Source organism: Bubalus kerabau, chromosome 8, assembly GCF_029407905.1.
Source record: "Bubalus kerabau isolate K-KA32 ecotype Philippines breed swamp buffalo chromosome 8, PCC_UOA_SB_1v2, whole genome shotgun sequence".
Lineage (NCBI taxonomy): Eukaryota > Metazoa > Chordata > Mammalia > Artiodactyla > Bovidae > Bubalus > Bubalus kerabau.
The window spans coordinates 49,392,794-49,413,656 of NC_073631.1; the positions used below are offsets into that span (position 1 = coordinate 49,392,794).

At 38.4% G+C, this 20,863-nt stretch overlaps 1 protein-coding gene and 1 pseudogene across 13 annotated transcripts in view; both read right to left on the reverse strand.

The window, feature by feature from the left end:
- Positions 1–20,863, reverse strand: part of SRPK2 (SRSF protein kinase 2) — a 248,944-nt gene that overhangs the window by 122,318 nt on the left and 105,763 nt on the right. For 9 of the 13 annotated variants that reach the window (XR_008717795.1, XM_055590195.1, XM_055590201.1 and 6 more), the window contains one exon: positions 20,698–20,761. The exons of the other annotated variants lie outside the window; for them this stretch is intronic. Coding sequence is in view for 8 of the 9 variants with exons in the window: in XM_055590195.1 (XP_055446170.1) it covers positions 20,698–20,761 (64 nt within the window). In the remaining variant the exon portion in view is untranslated. The remainder of the gene's footprint in view (positions 1–20,697; positions 20,762–20,863) is intronic. 13 annotated transcript variants of the gene reach the window in all.
- Positions 1–20,863, reverse strand: part of LOC129659108 (60S ribosomal protein L23a-like) — a 147,654-nt pseudogene that overhangs the window by 21,558 nt on the left and 105,233 nt on the right.

The window sequence follows — 20,863 nt, forward strand, 5'->3', positions numbered from 1 at the left end:
CTGACCAGCTTTTTCTAATAAAAAAGACAGAAATAACTTTTTCTTAGAGAAAACTTTCTTACTAGTTAGGAAAGAAACTTTAAAACCTTTATTCAAATAAACATTAAACACTTAAGTCTATTACTATATGGGTCAGAAGACATTCTTGGTACCAGGAACACAAAACTTGTCTCTCTCATCTAGTACAGAAATACAAACAGCAAACTAAGAGACAAAAACCGGGAGAAGGGCCCTCAGGGGGAGAGAAGTAAAGTAAAGTCGCTCAGTTGTGTCCGACTCTTTGTGACCCGTGGACTGTAGCCCACCAAGCTCTTCTGTCCATGAGATTCTCCAGGCAAGAATACTAGAGTGGGTTGCCATTTCCTTCTCCAGGAGGAGAGAAGTGCAGCTCAAAGCAGAGATGGCGCCTAAAAGGTCATGAGGTCAAGGCAAAGGAAGAGTCTATTAGGAAGATAAAAGGGTGAAAGCACTGACGATGGCAGACCACTAAGAATCTAGATGAGGGGCACCAGACTGTGAAAGACCTTAAGCTATACTGAAGAGTCTCTCAAGGAAGGTGATCCTGGAGGTGGTGCAAAGGGGAGAGGCCAGCAGAGGTCAGAAAGAAGGTCAGCATCTGAGGCCTGAGGCAAGGAATGGCTGAAAAGCGAGAGCAGTGCAATAAAGTCGCAGGGGAGCAGACAGGACCTAGTGACTAAATGGATGTAAACTGTGAGGTAAATGAGATATAGTAATGCTGAGGCTTTTAAGTCTACAGAAAGTTACAAACATTCCCTTTTAAAAATTAAAATTAGCAGAGTGACAAAATTTTAGAGCCAAAAGAGCCTTTCCTAGTCACAGTGGGGCCCAGAGTTGTAGAGCCTGGCAGTTAAGAAGTAACATGAGCAAGAAGTCGAGCAGAGGTGACACTGGCTCCAGCAGCTGCTAAAAGAAAAGCTTGAAATTTACATACACACATCAGCAAAACATCACCATTTGCTGGAGTAACATTAGGGGTAAAGGACTTCCTTCTATCCTTGTAGAGGCCTCTCAAAATTTCCTGTTGTCTTCTGCTTTCTTTCAGAGATATTTACAATGCACTTATAAACTTATAGAGAGATAAGGTAATTTTTATCAATAACTCCAAAAGCCCTAAGGGCAACCATAAACAAAAGGATTACTTATTCTTTCCCTTCCCCTACAAATACTTTTCAAATCCTAAAAGATGATGCTGTTAAAGTACTGCACTCAATATGCCAGCAAATTTGGAAAACTCAGCAGTGGCCACAGGACTGGAAAAGGTCAGTTTTCATTCCAATCTCAAAGAAAGGCAGGGCCAAAGAATGTTCAAACTACTGCACTCATTTCACATGCTAGCAAAGGAATGCTCAAAATTCTCCAAGCTAGGCTTCAACAGTACGTGAACTAAGAACTTCCAAATATTCAAGCTGGATTTAGAAAAGGAAGAGGAACCAGAGATCAAATTGCCAACAACCGCTGGATCATTGAAAAAGCAAGAGAATTCCAGGAAAACATTTACTTCTGCTTCATTGACTACCCTAAAGCCTTTGACTGTGTGGATCACAATAAACTGTGGAAAATTTTGAAACAGATGGGAATATCAGACCACCTGACCTGCCTCCTGAGAAACCTGTATGCAGGACAAGAAGCAACAGAACCGGACATGGAACAGACTGGTTCAAACTTGGGAAAGGAGTACATCAAGGCTGTATATTGTTACCCTGCTTATTTAACTTATATGCAGAGTTCATCATCTGAAATGCTGGGCTGGATGAAGCACAAGCTGGAATCAAAATTGCTGGGAGAAATATCAATAACCTCAGAAATATAGATGACACCACCTTTATGGCAGAAAGTGAAGAGGAACTAAAGAGCCTCTTGAAGGTGAAAGAGGAGAGTGAAAAAGTTGGCTTAAAACTCAACATTCAAAAAACGAAGATCATGGCATCTAATGTCAACCTTCATGGCAAATAATGGGGAAACAATGGAAACAATGACAGACTTTATTTTCTTGGGCTCCAAAATCACTACAGATGGTGACTGAGACATGAAATTAAAAGATGCTTACTCTTTGGAAGATAAGCTATGACAAATCTAGGCAGCATATTAAAAAGCAGAGATACCACTTTGCCAACAAAGGTCCGTATATAGTCAAAGCTATGGTTTTTCCAATAGTCATGTATGGAGTTGGACTATAAAGAAAGCTGAGCACTGAAGAATTGATGCTTTTGAACTGTGGTGTTGGAGAAGACTCTTGAGAGTCCCTTGGACTGCAAGGAGATCCAACCAGTCCATTCTGAAGGAGATCAGCCCTGGGTGTTCATTGGAAGGACTGATGCTGAAGCTCCAATACTTTGGCCACCTGATGCAAAGAACTGACTCATCAGAAAAGACCCCGATGCTGGGAAAGATTGAAGGCAGAAGGGGAAGAGGACAACAGAGAATGAGATGGTTGGATGGCATCACTGATTCGACAGACTTGAGTTTGAGCAAGCTCTGGGAGTTGGAAATGGACAGGGAGTCTGGTGTGCTGCAGTCCATGGCGTCACAAAGAGTCAGACATGACTGAGCAACTGAACTGAACTGTATGGATGAGAGTTGGACCATAAACAAGGCTGAGTGCCTAAGAATTGATGCTTTTGAACTGTGGTGTCGGAAAAGACTCTTGAGAATCCTTTTGACTGCAAGGAGATCAAACTAGTCAATCCTAAAGAAAATCAATCCTGAATATTCATTGGAAGGACTGATGCTGAACCTGAAGCTCCAATACTTTGGCCACCTGATTTGAAGAGCTGACTCACTGGAAAAGACCCCAATGCTGGGGAAGATTGAAGGCAGGAGAAGGGGAAGACAGAGGATGAGATGGTTGGATGGCATCACTGACTCAATGGACATGAGCTTGAGCAAGCTCCAGAAGATGGTGAAGGACAGGGAAGCCTAGCATGCTGCAGTCCACGGGTTTGCAAAGAGTCTGACATGTGACATGACTGAGCGACTAACCAACAACAACAACAAATACATTTTACAAGACAGAAAAGTGAAGCACAGATTGGCCATATAACCTATCTACCAGCACAGTGAGGAAAGATTAAACAAATAATGAGTTTGGTATAGGGTAGGTTAAATTTGACATTTCAGTAGATTTTAGGTAGTAATATAAAGCAGGCAGCTGGATATATGTGTCTGTAGCTCAGAAAGGAGAACTGGAGGTATAAGTTCAAAAGTCTGCTCACAGATGGTACTCAACACCATAGAAACATGAGAAATGAAACGTGAGAGATGAAATCATCTTCAGAGAGAGAGCACCAAGAAGAGCGCAGACCTTGGACAGAGACTCTGAGGAAGGGTCAGCATATGGATAAAGAAGAAATCAAAAAAGAAACTGAGACAGATCACTTTCACTTCTTCATCTTCTAACTTTTTCACTAACCAAAGAAACCTTCTGTATTAAGCCTATCTATTTCGGAGCCAGATATTTTGAATACTGAAGACATTAACTATAAATTTTACTAGTGTTGAGAGGTGGCCAGTTAGTGACAACAATCTTTCACTTGCCTAGAACTGTCAGGAGAAAAGGGACTCCATATGAGTGAAATCTGCTGATGAGAAGCATTTCCAGATAAGGGAAACTTTCCCTTTATGTGAATGGTTTGTAGCTCAAACGCCTTCTAGAATCAGGTAGTTGAGTGTGAAGTACCATGACACACAACAGTAAATCAGGACAAGCATTAGAGTATTAGACAGCAAAAGTCTGAATTCTGTCTGTGTGTCCTAGTTATATTTGTTCTGTTTCAAAGCAAAGGTTGGCACTCTTAATCTCTTTCCTTCTTGGTTGCTTGTATGTTGAAGTCAGTGGAGAAAGAAATGAGTACAAACTCAATTATTAAATGCATGCGACCTGACTCAGGACACCTACTACCAAAAAATACTCAAAATTGTCAGATAATATGTGGGCACAGTTGATGGAGCTGCAAAATATGGCTTTGAGAGGACCTCTTTGACTTAACTGAGGTATGACACTGTTAAACCATAACATACTGGTTTCTTATATATAAAGTGGGAATAGAACCATCTATAGTATACATCTGTAAGGATTTCTTGAAGAATTAATAGTGAATATGAAAATGTGCTATAAAACGAAAGGCATTTAATATTACTTCTTCCGTGCTCTGGCTTGAGCAGATATTAAAGAAGAGTACTAGTATAATTTAAAATAATCATTCTTGGTTTTCTTAAGAGAAGGTAACTAGGCAAACCAATTGCCTTGTGCAATGTTCCAAGACTCCAGATTTCTTAACTTTATAAACACTGAAAGTTTACAAGAATCCTATCTGGACCCTTAGATGAATCACTTCACTATTTCAGGCATTGGCTTTTCTGATGCAGAAAATAACGGTGGAGGATAAACTGGATCTCTAATTTCCCTTCTTGCTATGATAATTTTCATCATTACATTCAGCCATATAAGCCTGGTCAAAAAAATGAGTTAAATGCTTTTGATTAGTTAATAAAAACAAATTCTTCTAACTGAGCCACATCATTCATAAGTACACTTCTACCTTTATCATCTCAACTATGATACATTAAAGGTAGAGAGAAAATAATACTTTTGATAATGTGATGATTGCTCCAAACATTCCTTTCAATAAGCCTATGACTTGGAATAAAATGAGACATGACAGTAGATCTTCAAGCTCTTCATATGAGCTCTTGTTGTCTATGTGCTTCTCAAAGCATGAGGCTATCATTGAGCTAAATGTTATTCTAGTGTTTAAACTGAAGTGCATTATTCTGTACAACATGCACTTAAATGCAAAAAGTGCAAGAAAAGAAACACTGATATGCTGTATGACTAGAAAAAGACTGCTATGGGCTGTGTTAGGCTTACTGGGGGACATGATGTCAGTCACTCTACAATTTCACATTTGTAGATATAGAGGTTTTAAGTTACATGCATATAAGGAGCAATGCTACTGAATGATGCCATGGGAATTTAAAAGTTTAGAATTACAAAAAGCACCAAATCACATCAGGTAACTAGAGCGAGCCTCATCTTTAGAAAAAGTCAACTTCTGTGGATCCCCTTTTAAAACATTAAATTTGAAGAATTTCTTGGAAAACACTTGATTTGCATTCACCTAAAAATATTTCTACAGATACTTCATAACATCTAGTCCTAAGAATCAGAAAGCCTTTAATGTTCTCCACAAAAATCTGTGATTCCATTACACAATCAGGTGGGTGAACAGCGGGGAAGTTTTACTACTATGAAAATCAGTTCCACCTTTGCCATCAGTCATTAAATACTTTATAGTAACTCAGAGAAACAAGGGATAATAACTGTTTAACGTCAGGAGACCATGAAATAGGGGCCACATTGCCACAGGGAACATAGCTGACCTCAGGGCAGCAACAGCAGCAGAAGCTCCTTGGGGGCACATGACCATGGAGGAACAGAGCGAGAATGAACTGGACACTGCACAGCTCATTATACCCAAACACAAATTCTTGATTTGTTCACTTTGAAATAAATACTTGCATCTATAGTGAAACAGAAGTATACCAAGGTACCACCGTAGCAATGAATCCATCAATACACTCTCTTCCTTCATCTACAAAAGCCCAGAAAAATTTGACAGTCCTAAACTAAAGAGAAAATCACATATAACAGACCAAAGTGTTGCACTGCATCATAGGCAGCCAAGGATTCTGCTAGAGAAGTCTTTCATTTATTCAAACACAGACTGTCAAATTATAAAAGCAAACATTTAATCTCTTAAGAAAATGACTGAGCTCAGCAACAAAATATAAAACTTTCTCCCACAATTCTGTATTTAATTCCATCGGACTTCCTTTTCCATAAATGAGTATAATTTTTTTTCATAAGTGAGTATAATTTTGTATGTGAGTATAATTTTGTAAACTTTCTTCAGCCTTGCATTAAACAAAGGCTCCTCCTGCAAACTGCAAGATAATCCTGCAAAGGATTATCTTGACCCCTAAAATAAAATGCCCTTTTTCATTTAGAATTCAGGGGGTACTATCACAATCAATACAAAACTGTTGAGGGGCAAAAAGGCTAGTGAAGAGGACAAGAACAGATTCTGGAGGAGGGAAGGGAGTGCCTGGTAGCATGTAGGGATTCCCAGACCAGGGACTGAACCCATGCCCACTGCACTGCAAGTGTAGTTTTAAACCACTGGACCACTATGGAAGTCTTTGGATTTTGTTTAAATTCTGGCTAAAACAAGGCCAAGAACAATCTGAGAATAATCTGTGTATGTGTGTATGTGCTAGATACCTTAAACCATAAAATCAGATGGAACACAGACTTGTACTAATGTGACATTACGTGAGTACAATATTAAAAAGAGGATTTAAAATTTAGTTAAGTGGTGCAATGGCAAATAATTAAGTGATATTTTTTTGCCCTTAAAAGAGAAAGAGGAACTAGAAACACCCTTGCTAAGTCGCGTCAGTCGTGTCCAACTCTGTGCGACCCCATAGACGGCAGCCCACCAGGCTCCCCCGTCCCTGGGATTCTCCAGGCAAGAACACTGGAGTGGGTTGCCATTTCCTTCTCCAATGCATGAAAGTGAAAAGTGAAAGGGAAGTCGCTCAGTCGTGTCCAACTCTTAACGACCCCATGGACTGCAGCCTACCAGGCTCCTCCGTCCATGGGATTTGCCAGGCAAGAGTACTGGAGTGGGGTGCCATTGCCTTCTCCAAGAAATACCTTTATCAAATGACAAATAACTAGTGAATGCCTTTGTATTATCAATTTGAGTTCAAGTAAAGGAAATAAATTCTTTTACCCATACACTGTAATATTGTCAGGATAAAAAGCAAAATAACAAGAAAATGGAAAGGGATAGAGTGGAGGTCAGGAAAGAAAAATAATAAAGCAAATAATAATCTTTTCTAAATGAAAAATGAAAGGTTAAGACAACAGAGTTCATTGGCATTTCCATCTGAAAATATTATTCAGTGGTTATAAATTTTAAGTTAAAATTAAATAAAATTTAAAATTTATTCTTTAGTCATGAGAGCAACTTATTAAATGCTCAGTAAGGCATAACCACATTATAGAACCTTCTACCACTACAGAAAGTCCATTGTACAGGCCTGGTTTAGCGTATTTTAGACAAATTATAGAAGTGAAGTTTTACATATACACCATACAAAGACTTCTGTCACAAACTGTTGACAGAAAATTTTGAGGCAAACATTTTATATTTTAATATTTCATATTCATGATTATTAGGTATCCTGCAATCATGATTAACCATATATAACACAGAAAAAATACTGAAAGTCCAACAGGCAAACTATCTGTCTTTAGAGCATATCTACGCATCCAAACAAATACGGAATTACCTCCTTTTACAGCCTTGAAGAAAAATGTATTTCATAGCCTTTAAAAAAAAAAGCAGAGTGTGAGTGTGCTTTTATTTTTTTAGGTTATTTATTTATTAAGAAATTTTAAAAACTGAGGTATAGTTGATTTGCATTGTTCTGTTAGCTTCTACTGCACAGCAAAGTGATTCAATTACATATATATTTATATATAAACATATATATACCTTTATATACATATATATATACTTTAGAGGCTTTTTCAGTTTCTCTACCTTTATAATTTATTGCAAGATATTGAATATAGTTTCCTGTGCTATACAGTAGGACCTCATTGCTTATTTTATTTTTTATTTAATTAATTTATTTTAATTGGAGGATAATTACAACATTGTGATGGTTTTTGCCATACGTTGACATGAATCAGCCACAGGTACACATGCGTGACTGTGCTTTAAAAAAAAATTATTTATTTGGCTACACTGAGTCTTAGTTGTAGCATCTAGTTCCCCGAGTGTGTGTGTGCTAAGTCACTTCAGTCATGTCCGACTCTTTGCAACCCTATAGACTATAGCCCTCCAGGCTCCTCTGTACATGGAATTCTCCAGGCAAGAATACTGGAGTGGGCTGCCATTTCCTACTCCACTAAGTTCCCTGACCAGGGATCAAACTGGGGCCCCTGCATTGGGAGTGCAAATTCTTAGCCACTGGACCACCAGGAAGTCCTGACTGCCTCTCTTGGTAATCCTCCCAGCATCAAGGAATTCATCTGCCCTCTCTCACTCAAATGGAAAACACTGCTATAATTTTTTTACCCATTTCCAGAACAAATGAATTATCAACTCTACAGGACATGCTACAACCTTCAAGCCTAGAAGATAAAATGTGTTTCTTTGAACTTCCTTAAAAGACCTTACTTTTTAGCCTTATGGAGCATGCATCTGTTCTCAACATGGGCAGAACATCTCTGTTACTGAAACTTTTCCATGATTCTTGTAAACTATAGCATAAAAGTCAAAACCCTTACTGCTACAAAGAAGAGTCCTTTCCATCAGGGTACAACATCTCTCTCTCACCTATTTTCCCATCCTTTCTTCTACCTCATTCCAAGCCATATGCAAATATTTAGAGCTCCCAGATGGTCCCACAACATTTCATTTCACTCTGACTTCTCCTATGCTACTTCTAGGCTAAACTAAGGATTTGGACTCCTGCTGTACAAAGCATACTCCTTACCCTTACTCCCCCCAAAAGATTCAAATTCCACCAAGAAAAATGCATTTTGTCTAAGGGAAGATCTTGAATAAAAAGATGATTAAATTATGCAATTGTCAGTGAAGACTTACTGCACATCAACAAGGCCCTGGTTTAACAAGGAAGGTTAGAGAATCTTAATTCCAATACATTTTTTTAAAAAATAAAAAGAGAAAAACCAACCACCTGTGTTGAAGGCTATCTGTCTGGAGCAAGAAGCTTGGATCATTTAACTTCCTGAAATCTCTTACAAAGTTAAGATTCATTAGCATGAATACTAAGTACACTCAAGGAATTTAACAAATGCCTAAGTTTTTTGGGGGGCTCCAAAATCACTGCAGATGGTGATTGCAGCCATGAAATTAAAAGACGCTTACTCCTTGGAAGGAAAGTTATGACCAACCTAGACAGCATATTCAAAAGCAGAGACATTACTTTGCCAACAAAGGTCCATCTAGTCAAGGCTATGGTTTTTCCAGTAGTCATGTATGGATGTGAGAGTTGAACTGTGAAGAGGGCTGAATGCCGAAGAATTGATGCTTTTGAACTATGGTGTTGGAGAAGACTCTTGAGAGTCCCTTGGACTGCAGGGAGATCCAACCAGTCCATTCTAAAGGAGATCAGTCCTGGGTGTTCTTTGGAAGGAATGACGTTGAAGCTGAAACTCCAATACTTTGGCCACCTCATGCAAAGAGTTGACTCATTGGAAAAGACTCTGATGCTGGGAGGGATTGGGGGCAGGAGGAGAAGGGGACAACAGAGGATGAGATGGCTGGATGGCATCACTGACTCGATGGACGTGAGTTTGAGTGAACTCCGGGAGTTGGTGATGGACAGGGAGGCCTGGCGTGCTGCGATTCATGGGGTTGCAAAGAGTAGGACACGACTTAGCAACTGAACTGAAATGAAGTGAATACAGCAATCTACTGAGTCTTGTATCTTGTTAAAGTTGATCATACAGACTTCACCTCACTATCACTCACAAACACCCGAAGAAACACCAAAGGTACCACAACAATATTTGACTTTACTAGAAGGAAGAGACAAGGAGTAAAGAGACTAGTAAGTCGACACTGCCTAGCATATTGCCTAAAGTCATCTATAAAACACTCAAAAAGAGACTAATACAAAAATCCCAAATGAGGGTGTAAGCAAAAAAGTTTGTCATAACGTAAGAAAAACTGCATATGTTAAGTGTAAAATGTTAATTCCTAAATAATTTGTCAGTATAACACTGGTTTTTCTTGTTGGTGATGTTATTAACATACATCTGCTTGAATTTTATAGACATACATTATGCTGAAACAAAAGTTAACCTTAAAAACATTAATAATAATAACTGACCTTTAATGATAAAAGCACAGTACTTTCTTTCTTTTTAATCTGAATATTCTAAAATGAGTAAGTGTATCTTCTGAGATATGTGGGAAAGATTGTTAGATAATAATAATCATAATTAAGGCTTGATTCTCCTGCATAAATTAGTATATTTTTCTTTATAGGTATAAGAGCAATGTTACGTTTTTTCCTTTAGTTTGCCTGTTAGAAAACATAAGGCCAAATCTGTTAGTCACCTTCAGAAGTTGCACAGCAAAACACCACATATCTGCGTGTGTATCTGAATCTCCTCCCTCGTAACTTTCTATCCCGACATGTATTTTCTCTGACCCTTTTCTGTTGCATTGTAGGTATTCTGCATGCGTCAGAATAAGTCTCTTCAGTTGTGGCCGACTCTTTGAGACCCTATGGACTGTCACACGCCAGGAGTCCTCTGAGACCCTCTGTTCATGGGATTCTCCAGGCAAGAATACTAGAGTAGGTTGCCTTTTCCTCCTCCAGAGGATCTTCCCAATCCAGGGATCAAACACCCTTCTCTTATGTCTAACTAGCTTTAAAATGCTTTTTGTGGGGAGAGATGGAAGCAAAGAGGAAAAAGGAGGAAAGGATGAAGTGACAGTCATTCAAACAGAACACTGTTCTACCTCTGTAATTTTCAGATTACTTATTATAGTTTAAGTTCCATCAGAGAAATGCATCTCTTTTGGAGGTCATTTCTACTCTATATCAGTTAATATCTCATGGAATTTGAGGTATCTTATTAGCATGTGGTTATTGGAGGAGAGGTCATCAGTATTTCTGCGTATTTGAAATGTCAAGAAAACCTATAAATATATCCCTTAACAAGACAATTGTTTGACTTATATTCTATAGATAATGCTTAGTACTCATATGATTTGAAATTCCTTGAAAATAAATCTGCACAGGTCTGTGGCTCACAAATTGTAAATCTATGTGCTACAGTACAGTAGAAAAAATGTTTACCATGAACTGAATTTAGAAAACAGATACTTTCTTAAAAAATAAAAAATAAAAACTGGTACAGTTGCTTTGTTTTGTTTTCTAATCCGCACTCTCAATTAAAATGAGACACCTTACATGAAAACCAAATTTTCAACTTTTCCTGAAAATCACAGAAACTCACACAACTTGGTCTGTGTTTTAACATGGCAGCAATCAGCAACAGCTGATCAGTGCCATCTCTTTAGATGGGGCTGTGGTTGTCAATTTGCTAAAGTCCCCACCAGGCCCTCATAGCTCCTTTACAGTGGCCTTCAGTAGACAATTGTGTTTGCAACCCTTCACCACAGCTATAGTCTTACTATACATTCCCTAAAAATGCAACTATTGATTATTTATAATCCTTTCAAAGAGTGCTAATGGCCTCCCACCATGGAGTCATTCGTGATGCAGTAACTCAGCATTGCACACCCAACAACCACGGTATGTCGGGGTAAGCCACCCACCAAAATCTCTTCTGCTTTTGTGTTGCCACTGCTGCTCCGTGGTCTCCCAATAACTGACTGGCTAGCACATGGCAGCTGCTGATCCATGTTGGCTGGATGACCTGATGATGATGATGATGATGTTGTTCAGTTGCTCAGTCATGTCCAACTCTTTGTGACCCCATGGACTGCAGCACCTCAGGCTTCCTTGTTCTTCAATATCTCCTGGAGTTTGCTCAAACTCATGTTCATTGAGTCAATGATGCCATCTAACCATCTCATCCTCTGTTGCCCCCTTCTCCTCCTGCCCTCAATCGTTCCCAGCATCAGGTTCTTTTCCAAGAACTGAGAATGGATGCATGACAAATGTAATCTATACCAAAGTTAGTCTTAATTTCTTCCAACTAGTGGCACATTAATTTCTGCCTCAAAGGGAATCTGCAATATGATTGCTTAGAATTACTTTTTATTATTGTCATTGCAGCTCACATTAGTTAAAAACCTCCCTGAACTACCATTTTGGGGGAGGAGTTCTCAAAGTGAAGAGGAAGGGCCACTGCTGGTACATAAAATGATCTGAGATGATACTTTGGACTAGGTATTGAATCACATACTGAGAAAATGACCCCTCTCCCAAGGTTCTTTAAATTTATCAGAATATATCAAAGAGCAAGCCTCACTTTGGTACTCACACATATTTAAGCTCTTTTATGACACCGGCCAATTTAATTTCCCTTGTAAACAGAAACAGCATATGGCTCAGGCCTGAAGGCTTTATCAGACAACAGAATCTAGACAGAATTTAACAGCAATTGTTTTTAAAGGCAATTGATACTGGTTCACCCATTGTGGGAGGGGTACAAAGATTCCCTTTTAAAGAAAATTAGCATTTAAAAAGGATTATAAAATTTTGTGTTTTTATGTTATGTATTTTATCACCGTAAACCATTAAAAAAACAAAAAACAAGATGTTAACAGCAGACGGTGAAGTGTAAACCATGACAAAAAGCACCAAGGTGATATTTGAAATACTAACATTTGGAAATAAAAGGCTGTATGGCTTGATGTTACCAGTACAGAACCAAGATGGAACATGTTCAGATTTACTTTAATTTCTATTTTGCATTAAAACAAATGTAAATATATATAATAATAAACTGTATTTTTTTTGGTGATAGAAAAAGCTAAGATTTGTAACCCTGACATTAAGAGTTAAATTAGCTTATGCTATGCTAAGTCACTTCAGTCGTGTCCGACACTGTGCGACCCCATAGATGGCAGCCCTCCAGGCTCCCCCGTCCCTGGGATTCTCCAGGCAAGAACACTGGAGTGGGCTGCCATTTCCTTCTCCAAAGCATGAAAGTGAAAAGTGAAAGTGAAGTCGCTCAGTCGTGTCCGACTCTTAGCGACCCCATGGACTGCAGCCTAACAGGTTCCTCTGTCCATGGGATTTTCCAAGCAAGAGTACTGGAGTGGGATGCCATTGCCTTCGCAAGGAAATCCACTGCAGTATTCTTGCCTGGAGAATCCCATGGATAGAGAAGCCTGGTGGGTTACAGTCCATGAGGTTGCAAAGAGTTGGACATGACTGAAGCAACTTAACACACACATATACTTGATCATATGATTTTATATATATATATCAATAACTTCAGATATGCAGATGACACCACCCTTATGGCAGAAAGTGAAGAGGAACTAAAAAGCCTCTTGATGAAAGTGAAAGTGGAGAGTGAAAAAGTCAGCTTAAAGCTCAACATTCAGAAAACAAAGATCATGGCATCTGGTCCCATTACTTCATGGGAAATAGATGGGGAAACAGTGGAAACAGTGTCAGACTTTATTTTTGGGGGCTCCAAAATCACTGCAGATGGTGACTGCAGCCATGAAATTAAAAGACGCTTACTCCTTGGAAGGAAAGTTATGACCAACCTAGACAGCATATTGAAAAGCAGAGACATTACTTTGCCAACAAAGGTCCGTCTAGTCAGGGCTATAGTTTTTCCAGTGGTCATGTATGGATGTGAGAGTAGGACTGTGAAGAAAGCTGAGCGCCAAAGAATTGATGTTTTTGAACTATGGTGTTGGAGAAGACTCTTGAGAGTCCCTTGGACTGCAAGGAGATCCAACCAGTCCATTCTGAAGGAGATCAGCCCTGGGATTTCTTTGGAAGGAATGATGCTAAAGCTGAAACTCCAGTACTTTGGCCACCTCATGCGAAGAGTTGACTCATTGGAGAAGACTCTGATGCTGGGAGGGATTGGGAGCAGGAGGAGAAGGGGACGACAGAGGATGAGATGGCTGGATAGCGTCACTGACTTGATGGACGTGAGTCTGAGTGAACTCCGGGAGTTGGTGATGGACAGGGAGGCCTGGCGTGCTGCGATTCATGGGGTCACAAAGAGTAGGACATGACTGAGTGACTGGACTGAACTGAACTGATATATATTGACTTAATCTATGCCAATACCATAGAAATTGGTATCTCCCTACATCAAAAAAAAAAAAAAAAAAAAAACTTCGCACAAAGTTCATAATTTATAAGCTGAAAATGATGACATAAAAATATTTTGTGATGAGAGCACTTCTGCATTTGAGATCATAATTTGGGGCTAATAGTAAGTAAACCAGTAAGTAAACCAAATGTCACTGACAATCCCAGTTGGCAAACAGCATCTGTGACAAATGCTACAACGCAAAGATGCACAGTTCTGTAATGGCTTATAATAGGCATAATTTGACCAAGACAGGGCTTCCTTGAGATGATAGGGTTAGGAGGTGCAAAATAGCAAGGCAGGAGGAACATGCCCAAAGTGGAGGAGTCTGAGGCTAGGCTGAAGAGTATCAGTGCTCAATGGTTCACCTTTAGGCCAAGAACAACAGGAAGACAGGAGAAGAGTCTGTAAAGTGGAGTTACCTACCTGAGAAGATCTGCATTCTGGAAGGTTTGAAATGTCTGTAATATGGCAACCCTCTCAAGAGGCATCAGAATACAGAATCAAAGTTTAAAAAGGTAACAAATGAACAGAATAATTTAGGAACAACTACACTTAGACCAAAACATATAAAAAATGTCATAATTTCTTCATCAGACCTATGGGGCCTACCTCCATCAAGGGTTTTAAAGTAGCAGGGACTAGAACTCTAGGGAGGGGTTCTCAGGGCTGGGGTGGCTGAGTGTCAACAACTGTGGGGCTCTGCTCACTTTCCTGCTTCCCTGTTCACACTTTGCTTTTTTTATGTTTTTCATGAAAGGTTTCAAATAAGGTTTAGCTGACCGAAAAATTTTGTTACTAAAACCAAATCTGAAAACTGATGTTAATACCTATGGTCTCTAACACCCAGGTAAAAGACTAGAAGTCATGAGTGGGAGAGCAGTACCTCATATGGCTATATCCTCTGGTTCATGTTTGGTCTAAACTTCTCATTCTGATCTTCTTCCTAAGTATCTTTGCTGGTGGTTTAGCCATTCAGTCGTGTCTGACTCTTTGTGACTCCATGGACTGTAGTCCACCAGACTCCTCTACCAATGGGATTTTCCAGGCAAGAATACTGGAGTAGGTGGCCATTTCCTTCTCCAGGGAATCTTCCCAACCCAGGTCTCCTGCATTACAGTCAGATTCTTTACCAACTGAGCCACCTTAGGAACTCAGAAATAGTCCTCTATCTGCCTCTAGTCCTCTTCAAAAAGGTTCAAACTCTAGGTCACCCTTGCACATCCACCAGAATGGTAAAAGAAATAGGAAGTATGGAAAGAAAGGGAAAGGGAAGGGAAGAGAGAAAGAATATACAGAAGCCAGCTGGCAAAGACCTGGAGCACAGCTGGTGGGAGTGCAGATTGGCACATTTGCTTCGGAAAGTTGGCAATATCCACCAAAACTCAGCAACTGCACTCCTAGGAATACACGCAACAGAAATGCTATGCAAAGGTTCATTCACCAAAAGACATGTATACAAATGCTCACAGCAGCACTACTTCTAATAACTATCAACTGCAAACATTCCACAAGCTCATCAATAGAACAGATTATTTATCTACTGTTAGGTATATTCATATGTTGAATACTGTACAGCAATGAGACTGCATCAATTACAACTACACAGGAAAACACATATGAATCTCACATAGGTAACACTGGGAGAAGACACACCAAAAGAGTATGCAGAGTGTGTGTGTGTGTGTATACATACATACATATATTACTCAAAAAGAGATGAAACAACTGACTAATCATGCACGGAAACAATGGCAACTTCTACCTTAATACTAAAGCCCAAAATTAATCACAGACTTAAATATTAAGAGCTGAAAATTTATATATGCAAATCTAGAAGAAAACCTTAGTGACCATGGACTTGGCCAAGATTTAGATACAACACATAAACTACACAAGAAAGAAAAAAAACAAACTGAATTTGATAATGATCTGTGATCTACACACTTTCCCATATACAACTACAATTTAAATATTACTAAATAATAAATAAAAGCAGAAGAAAGAATAAAGACAGAATAGACGAAAGACAACCCAGTAAGCCACAGTTATCTCAACACTCAAGAAAAATGTCTCAAATGCTCCTATCCTGCAAATACAGAAATAAAGCCAAGAATGTCAGAGTGACAGGTGCGAAGGGGAAAAATAGTGATCACTGAGGCCCATCTACCCTCTGTATTGGAATGGGGAGGGGATAGGTTCAACGAAGAGAGAATCATATAAAATTTGGCTCTCCTCTCACAACTACTTCACCACAGCAACATGGAGAAAAATAAACTCAACATCAGAGCAAATAAAAGACCCCTTGATCCTGGATCATTTTCCACTGAACATCCTTTACTTTCTTCTCTCTTTATGTGGTGAGATCCTTATTTATTCTTTCCCTTCCATCCTCCTGATTCTTCCAGACTTCTCTTTTTGCTTTCTGCAACCACGCATTATTATCATATGCCCTTTTTCTCTTCACCGAATAGGCTCCAAAGTAAGAAGAGGAACTAAAATATATACACAAAAATAGCACAGATTCGCAACTTCTCTGGGTGGCCCAGTGCTTTAGACTCCACACTCCTATTGCAGCAGGTACGGGTCCCATCCCTGGTTGGGGAATTAAGATCCCATATGCCATACAGCACAGGTTTCATATGTATTTCAAATGCCCTTATATGAATGGAGGAGCAACACACCAATCTCCATCACCTCTTACCAACTCTCTCTACATAGCATTGGTAGAATATAGGCCACAGCATAATTATTTTTATGATACTTTCTCCTTCTCCCTTTCTCTCTTCTTTAAAAGGTAGCTAGCAACTTGCAATGGCAACCCACTCCAGTACTCTTGTCTGGAAAATCCCATAGACAGAGGGGCCTGGTAGGCTGCAGTCCATGGGGTCGCTAAGAGTCCGACACGACTGAGCGACTTCACTTTCACTTTTCACTTTCATGCATTGGAGAAGGAAATGGCAACCCACTCCAGTGTTCTTGCCTGGAGAATCCCAGGGACGGGGGAGCCTGGTGGGTTGCCGTCTATGGGGTCGCACAGAGTCAGATACGACTGAAGCGACTTAGCAGCAGTAGCAGCAGCAGCAACTTGCCAAGTATGTGCTAGCTTTGTGGGATGCTAAAGATCTAGGATACTACTTATCTATTCCAATATAAAGACCCCTTTTGACAACAAAAAAAGAAAAATAGTAAGAAACACATGCACAACAAGAAATGGTCCTTTCGGTATCCATTTCCTGAAAAGCAAATGGATTTCCTACAAGGCACTGATATTTACATTTCCTACACACTGACACACCTTTAATTTCTGAGTGACTGTGAACTTTATTAATCACATCATTCATTCACACATAACAGCAGATGTGGGCAATGTTTACGGCGGATGCGGATTCTCAGCTTCTCAAGCCCCTTCTCTCTTACCTCCTCAATTCTTTCTGAACTCAGCCTAGATGGACTGGGGATCATAGCTCTCAGCACTCTGGGCTCAACTCTTCTGTATTAAGTATGGTCTGAATTTGTTCATGAGCCCACTGCAGAAGCAGTAATAGAGTGAAAAAATTTGTAGTAGAGCAAAGTGCTTTCTGTTCACTCAGGACCTTTCTGGGAATGATTTATCAGAGTCCTTCCAACAGCACCCCACTCCCTCACACATACTTTTTCCTCACTTAGAACTAGTATCTGAAAATGTTTAATAAATGATCATCTACAAATGTTGAATAAATGATCATTACATTTTTTCCTAGGTATTATCATTATTACCATCCTCTTCTTCCCCACCGACTGTAACCCCATAAATTTCCACTTGCCTGGAGTGTTCTAGCTAGGAAAACGCAAGAAGCAGCAAATATCTGAAAACTTAATTTTTGCATCAAATAAATACGCATGGTTTTTTTTAAAAACAGTAAGTAGTAGTAGATGAAGAAGTAAAATTGTGCCTAACCCTTGTCTCTATCATATTTAAGCTGAATACAATTCATCCATTCAACAGTAGCTCCATTAAAAGAAAAATATTCAGTGTAAGGTTTATTCCTAAAATCTGCAGAAGGGCACTCTTGCCACATATGTGTTCCTTTTAACTGGCAATAATTAGGATCATTTGGTTTTTTATTCATTCAATAGTGTTCTCCATCCTTAATTTTTTAAGTAGATAAGCTAACTTTTTTTTCCTCTCTATCCAACATATAAAACCAAAAAATAAATTGTAACTTTTGTCACCCAACTGGTTTTTGTCCTATGAGTCAGCCATTCTGAAAAGAAGTGCTCCACACCTCCCCAGCCAAATGACATTGGATGGATCCCCCTCATTCTGTTTAAGGTATTACAAATAAATAAATAAATTTCAAGGTGTATTGAGATCTGTTAAGATTATTAGGAACATCACATCACTGTTTGTATACCTACTGTATTTTGTACTAAAACATCATTCCTCCACTTGATTCTCCCAAACATTCAAAGAGCATGCTACACTGCAGACAGTAAACAAAAATCAATCGTAACAAAAGATAACTCTCTTTAAAGAAAAAAGGTTTCTTCATTCTTTTTTTAACCAATAAATACATGGAAATACTGACCAGAGGTAAATTCCAAATATCTTTAAGACTCATGCCATGCTTCAAATAACTAATTTAAAATAAAACAGTCAAATATGTTAAAAATTTAGGTGATTAGAGAACAAGGAATTGCAGAGTGTAGTGGCAATGCTACAGGATACTATATTAAATTTGTAGGCCGAATATAGTATAATTAGGCCGTAATTTTTTTTTAAACTTCAGATTCTTGGTTTTCAAATTCTTCCAGATAAAATAAAAAAAAAAACGAATGACTATTTATCATTGTATAACTTTTTAAATGGGGGGGGGAGTAATTTCTATTTTTAATATGCCTACATTAGTAAAACAACTTCTGTGTTAGCAAAGTGTTGGCTAATCCATAAACTACATTAATATCCATTAGGTCAGCATATCACAATTGCTAAATATATGTGTGAACAACCCCCAAAAGAATAATAAAGTAAGCAAGCTCTGGTAAAAATGTGTATAAAATTGTCATAAGCACAGTGGCTGATTTATAAACTTTAAAATCATGTCTGCATTCATCCTCCCTTTCATCAGATTTAACCACAAGACGTTAGGTGAGACAGTAATAATAATTTTAAAATAAATAAATGTCTTTACCAAAATATTTTAGACTATTTCCTTATAAGAGTATATTTTAACCATAAAAGCCTCACCCATTTCAAACTTGTTTCTTGGTAATACTCATCCATTCTGTTCAACCTTCAATTTCTCAATAGAGAAAACATGATACTCAAAAAGCCAACATAATTACTGTTGTCATGCCATTAAGAATGCTCTTCCTAGTAACAAAACTCTAACATTACAGTTGGCACCCAGTCCGATCACTATTTACACCACCATCCTCTCCCATTCCCATCACCACCATTTTACTGGCAGAATATTCACAAGGCTGAAGATTGCTTTTTATCTCAGCAAAAAAGAACGCTTAAAATGGGATAGCTAGGCACAAACGAGAAGTTAGAAGCTACATAAAAATAAACACAAATGTGTCTAAATTTTTCTATTTTCAACCTCTAAAGAAAGCAGTAATATCTTCCTTATTTATAATTCCCTAAATTAAAGCCAGAGGCCTTTCACCCAATTATACTAATAAATCAATTTAATGTCATCATTTTGCCATCAGATCATGTCCTCCATACACTAGTGTACTATAATTAAATTCATTTTACCATGCTGGGTTCTTCACCTATTTTCTTTCTGGTGTTTTTCCTACATCATTCTTTATTTAGCAAATTATTTCTCCATAATATCTTCCTAAATATTAAATGTGAACAAAAAGACAACCCTGAAGAGTAACCAGGAAAGAGATAAATCAACACATCTTAAATATAAAAATATCAACATTAGGTATAAACTATTAGGTAACCAACAGAAAAGTAAGTACCAATTGTATGCCCAAGAACTTCAATTTAAAATATTATGTAGTATAAACCTTTGGTAAACAGAAGTGAACACACATTTACATATAAAAATAGGCAACTACAGTCTCATTTCTGACTTGAGAGAAACGTATCTTAATTCCATTTATTAAGTTAAACAGACATTTTATGGAAATATCTCCTTACAGGTATAATCATTTGACTGACAGATAAAATAATCGCTTTAAAAATACTTCTGAGTCATTTTGTCCTTACCTGCAGGCATGAACCATTACTGCATGCAGTGACTGTTCCATTTCCTAGCACAGACTTGAAGAAGCATCGTATCTCTCTTTCAGAATGTGACTAATATGTGGGTTTGCAATTCCTAAGCTATTTACAAATGGCACTCCCTTTCCACACAAGAAAATATTTATTACAACCAAAAGCTAAGTATTTTTAACCTAGACCTTACCAATAATATTGGAAATTTTGTGTAGCAAAATTTCCTCAAAATATAGGAAGAAAACCTAGTACTATTTCCTTAAAGAAAGCAAGATTTTTGTTTATTTTCTAGCTAAGTAAATTATTTTTTAAAGCCTTCAACAGCTGTCACACATAAGCCAGCGCTCTGCTGTGTTATGGTGTGCATGCTGCAGCTGATTAGGCTTCACTATTAAAAAAAAAAAAAAAATCAATTACCCCTTTTGTAAAAGCAGAACAGCTTACCCAAATACACACCTTCAAAACAGCACAATGACCAGCATGCAGTACAATACGTTATATAGCAAACTTGACAAGAAAACAATATGCCCTGATTTGTTTCTTAGCAATGCTACACCATTAATTGTTCATGCAAGAGATGTAGCTGTACCTTTCTGAAGAGGACGACTTCTCAGAGTTAACTGACATCAGCAGCTCAATCTTCTGCTTGATTTCTGGAAAAATCAGAAAATATTCACAACCAAGATTGCCTGCCTTTGCTTTCAAGCCTTATATCAAGAGATTTTTCTTCTCTAATCCCTTTTGTTCAGAATGAG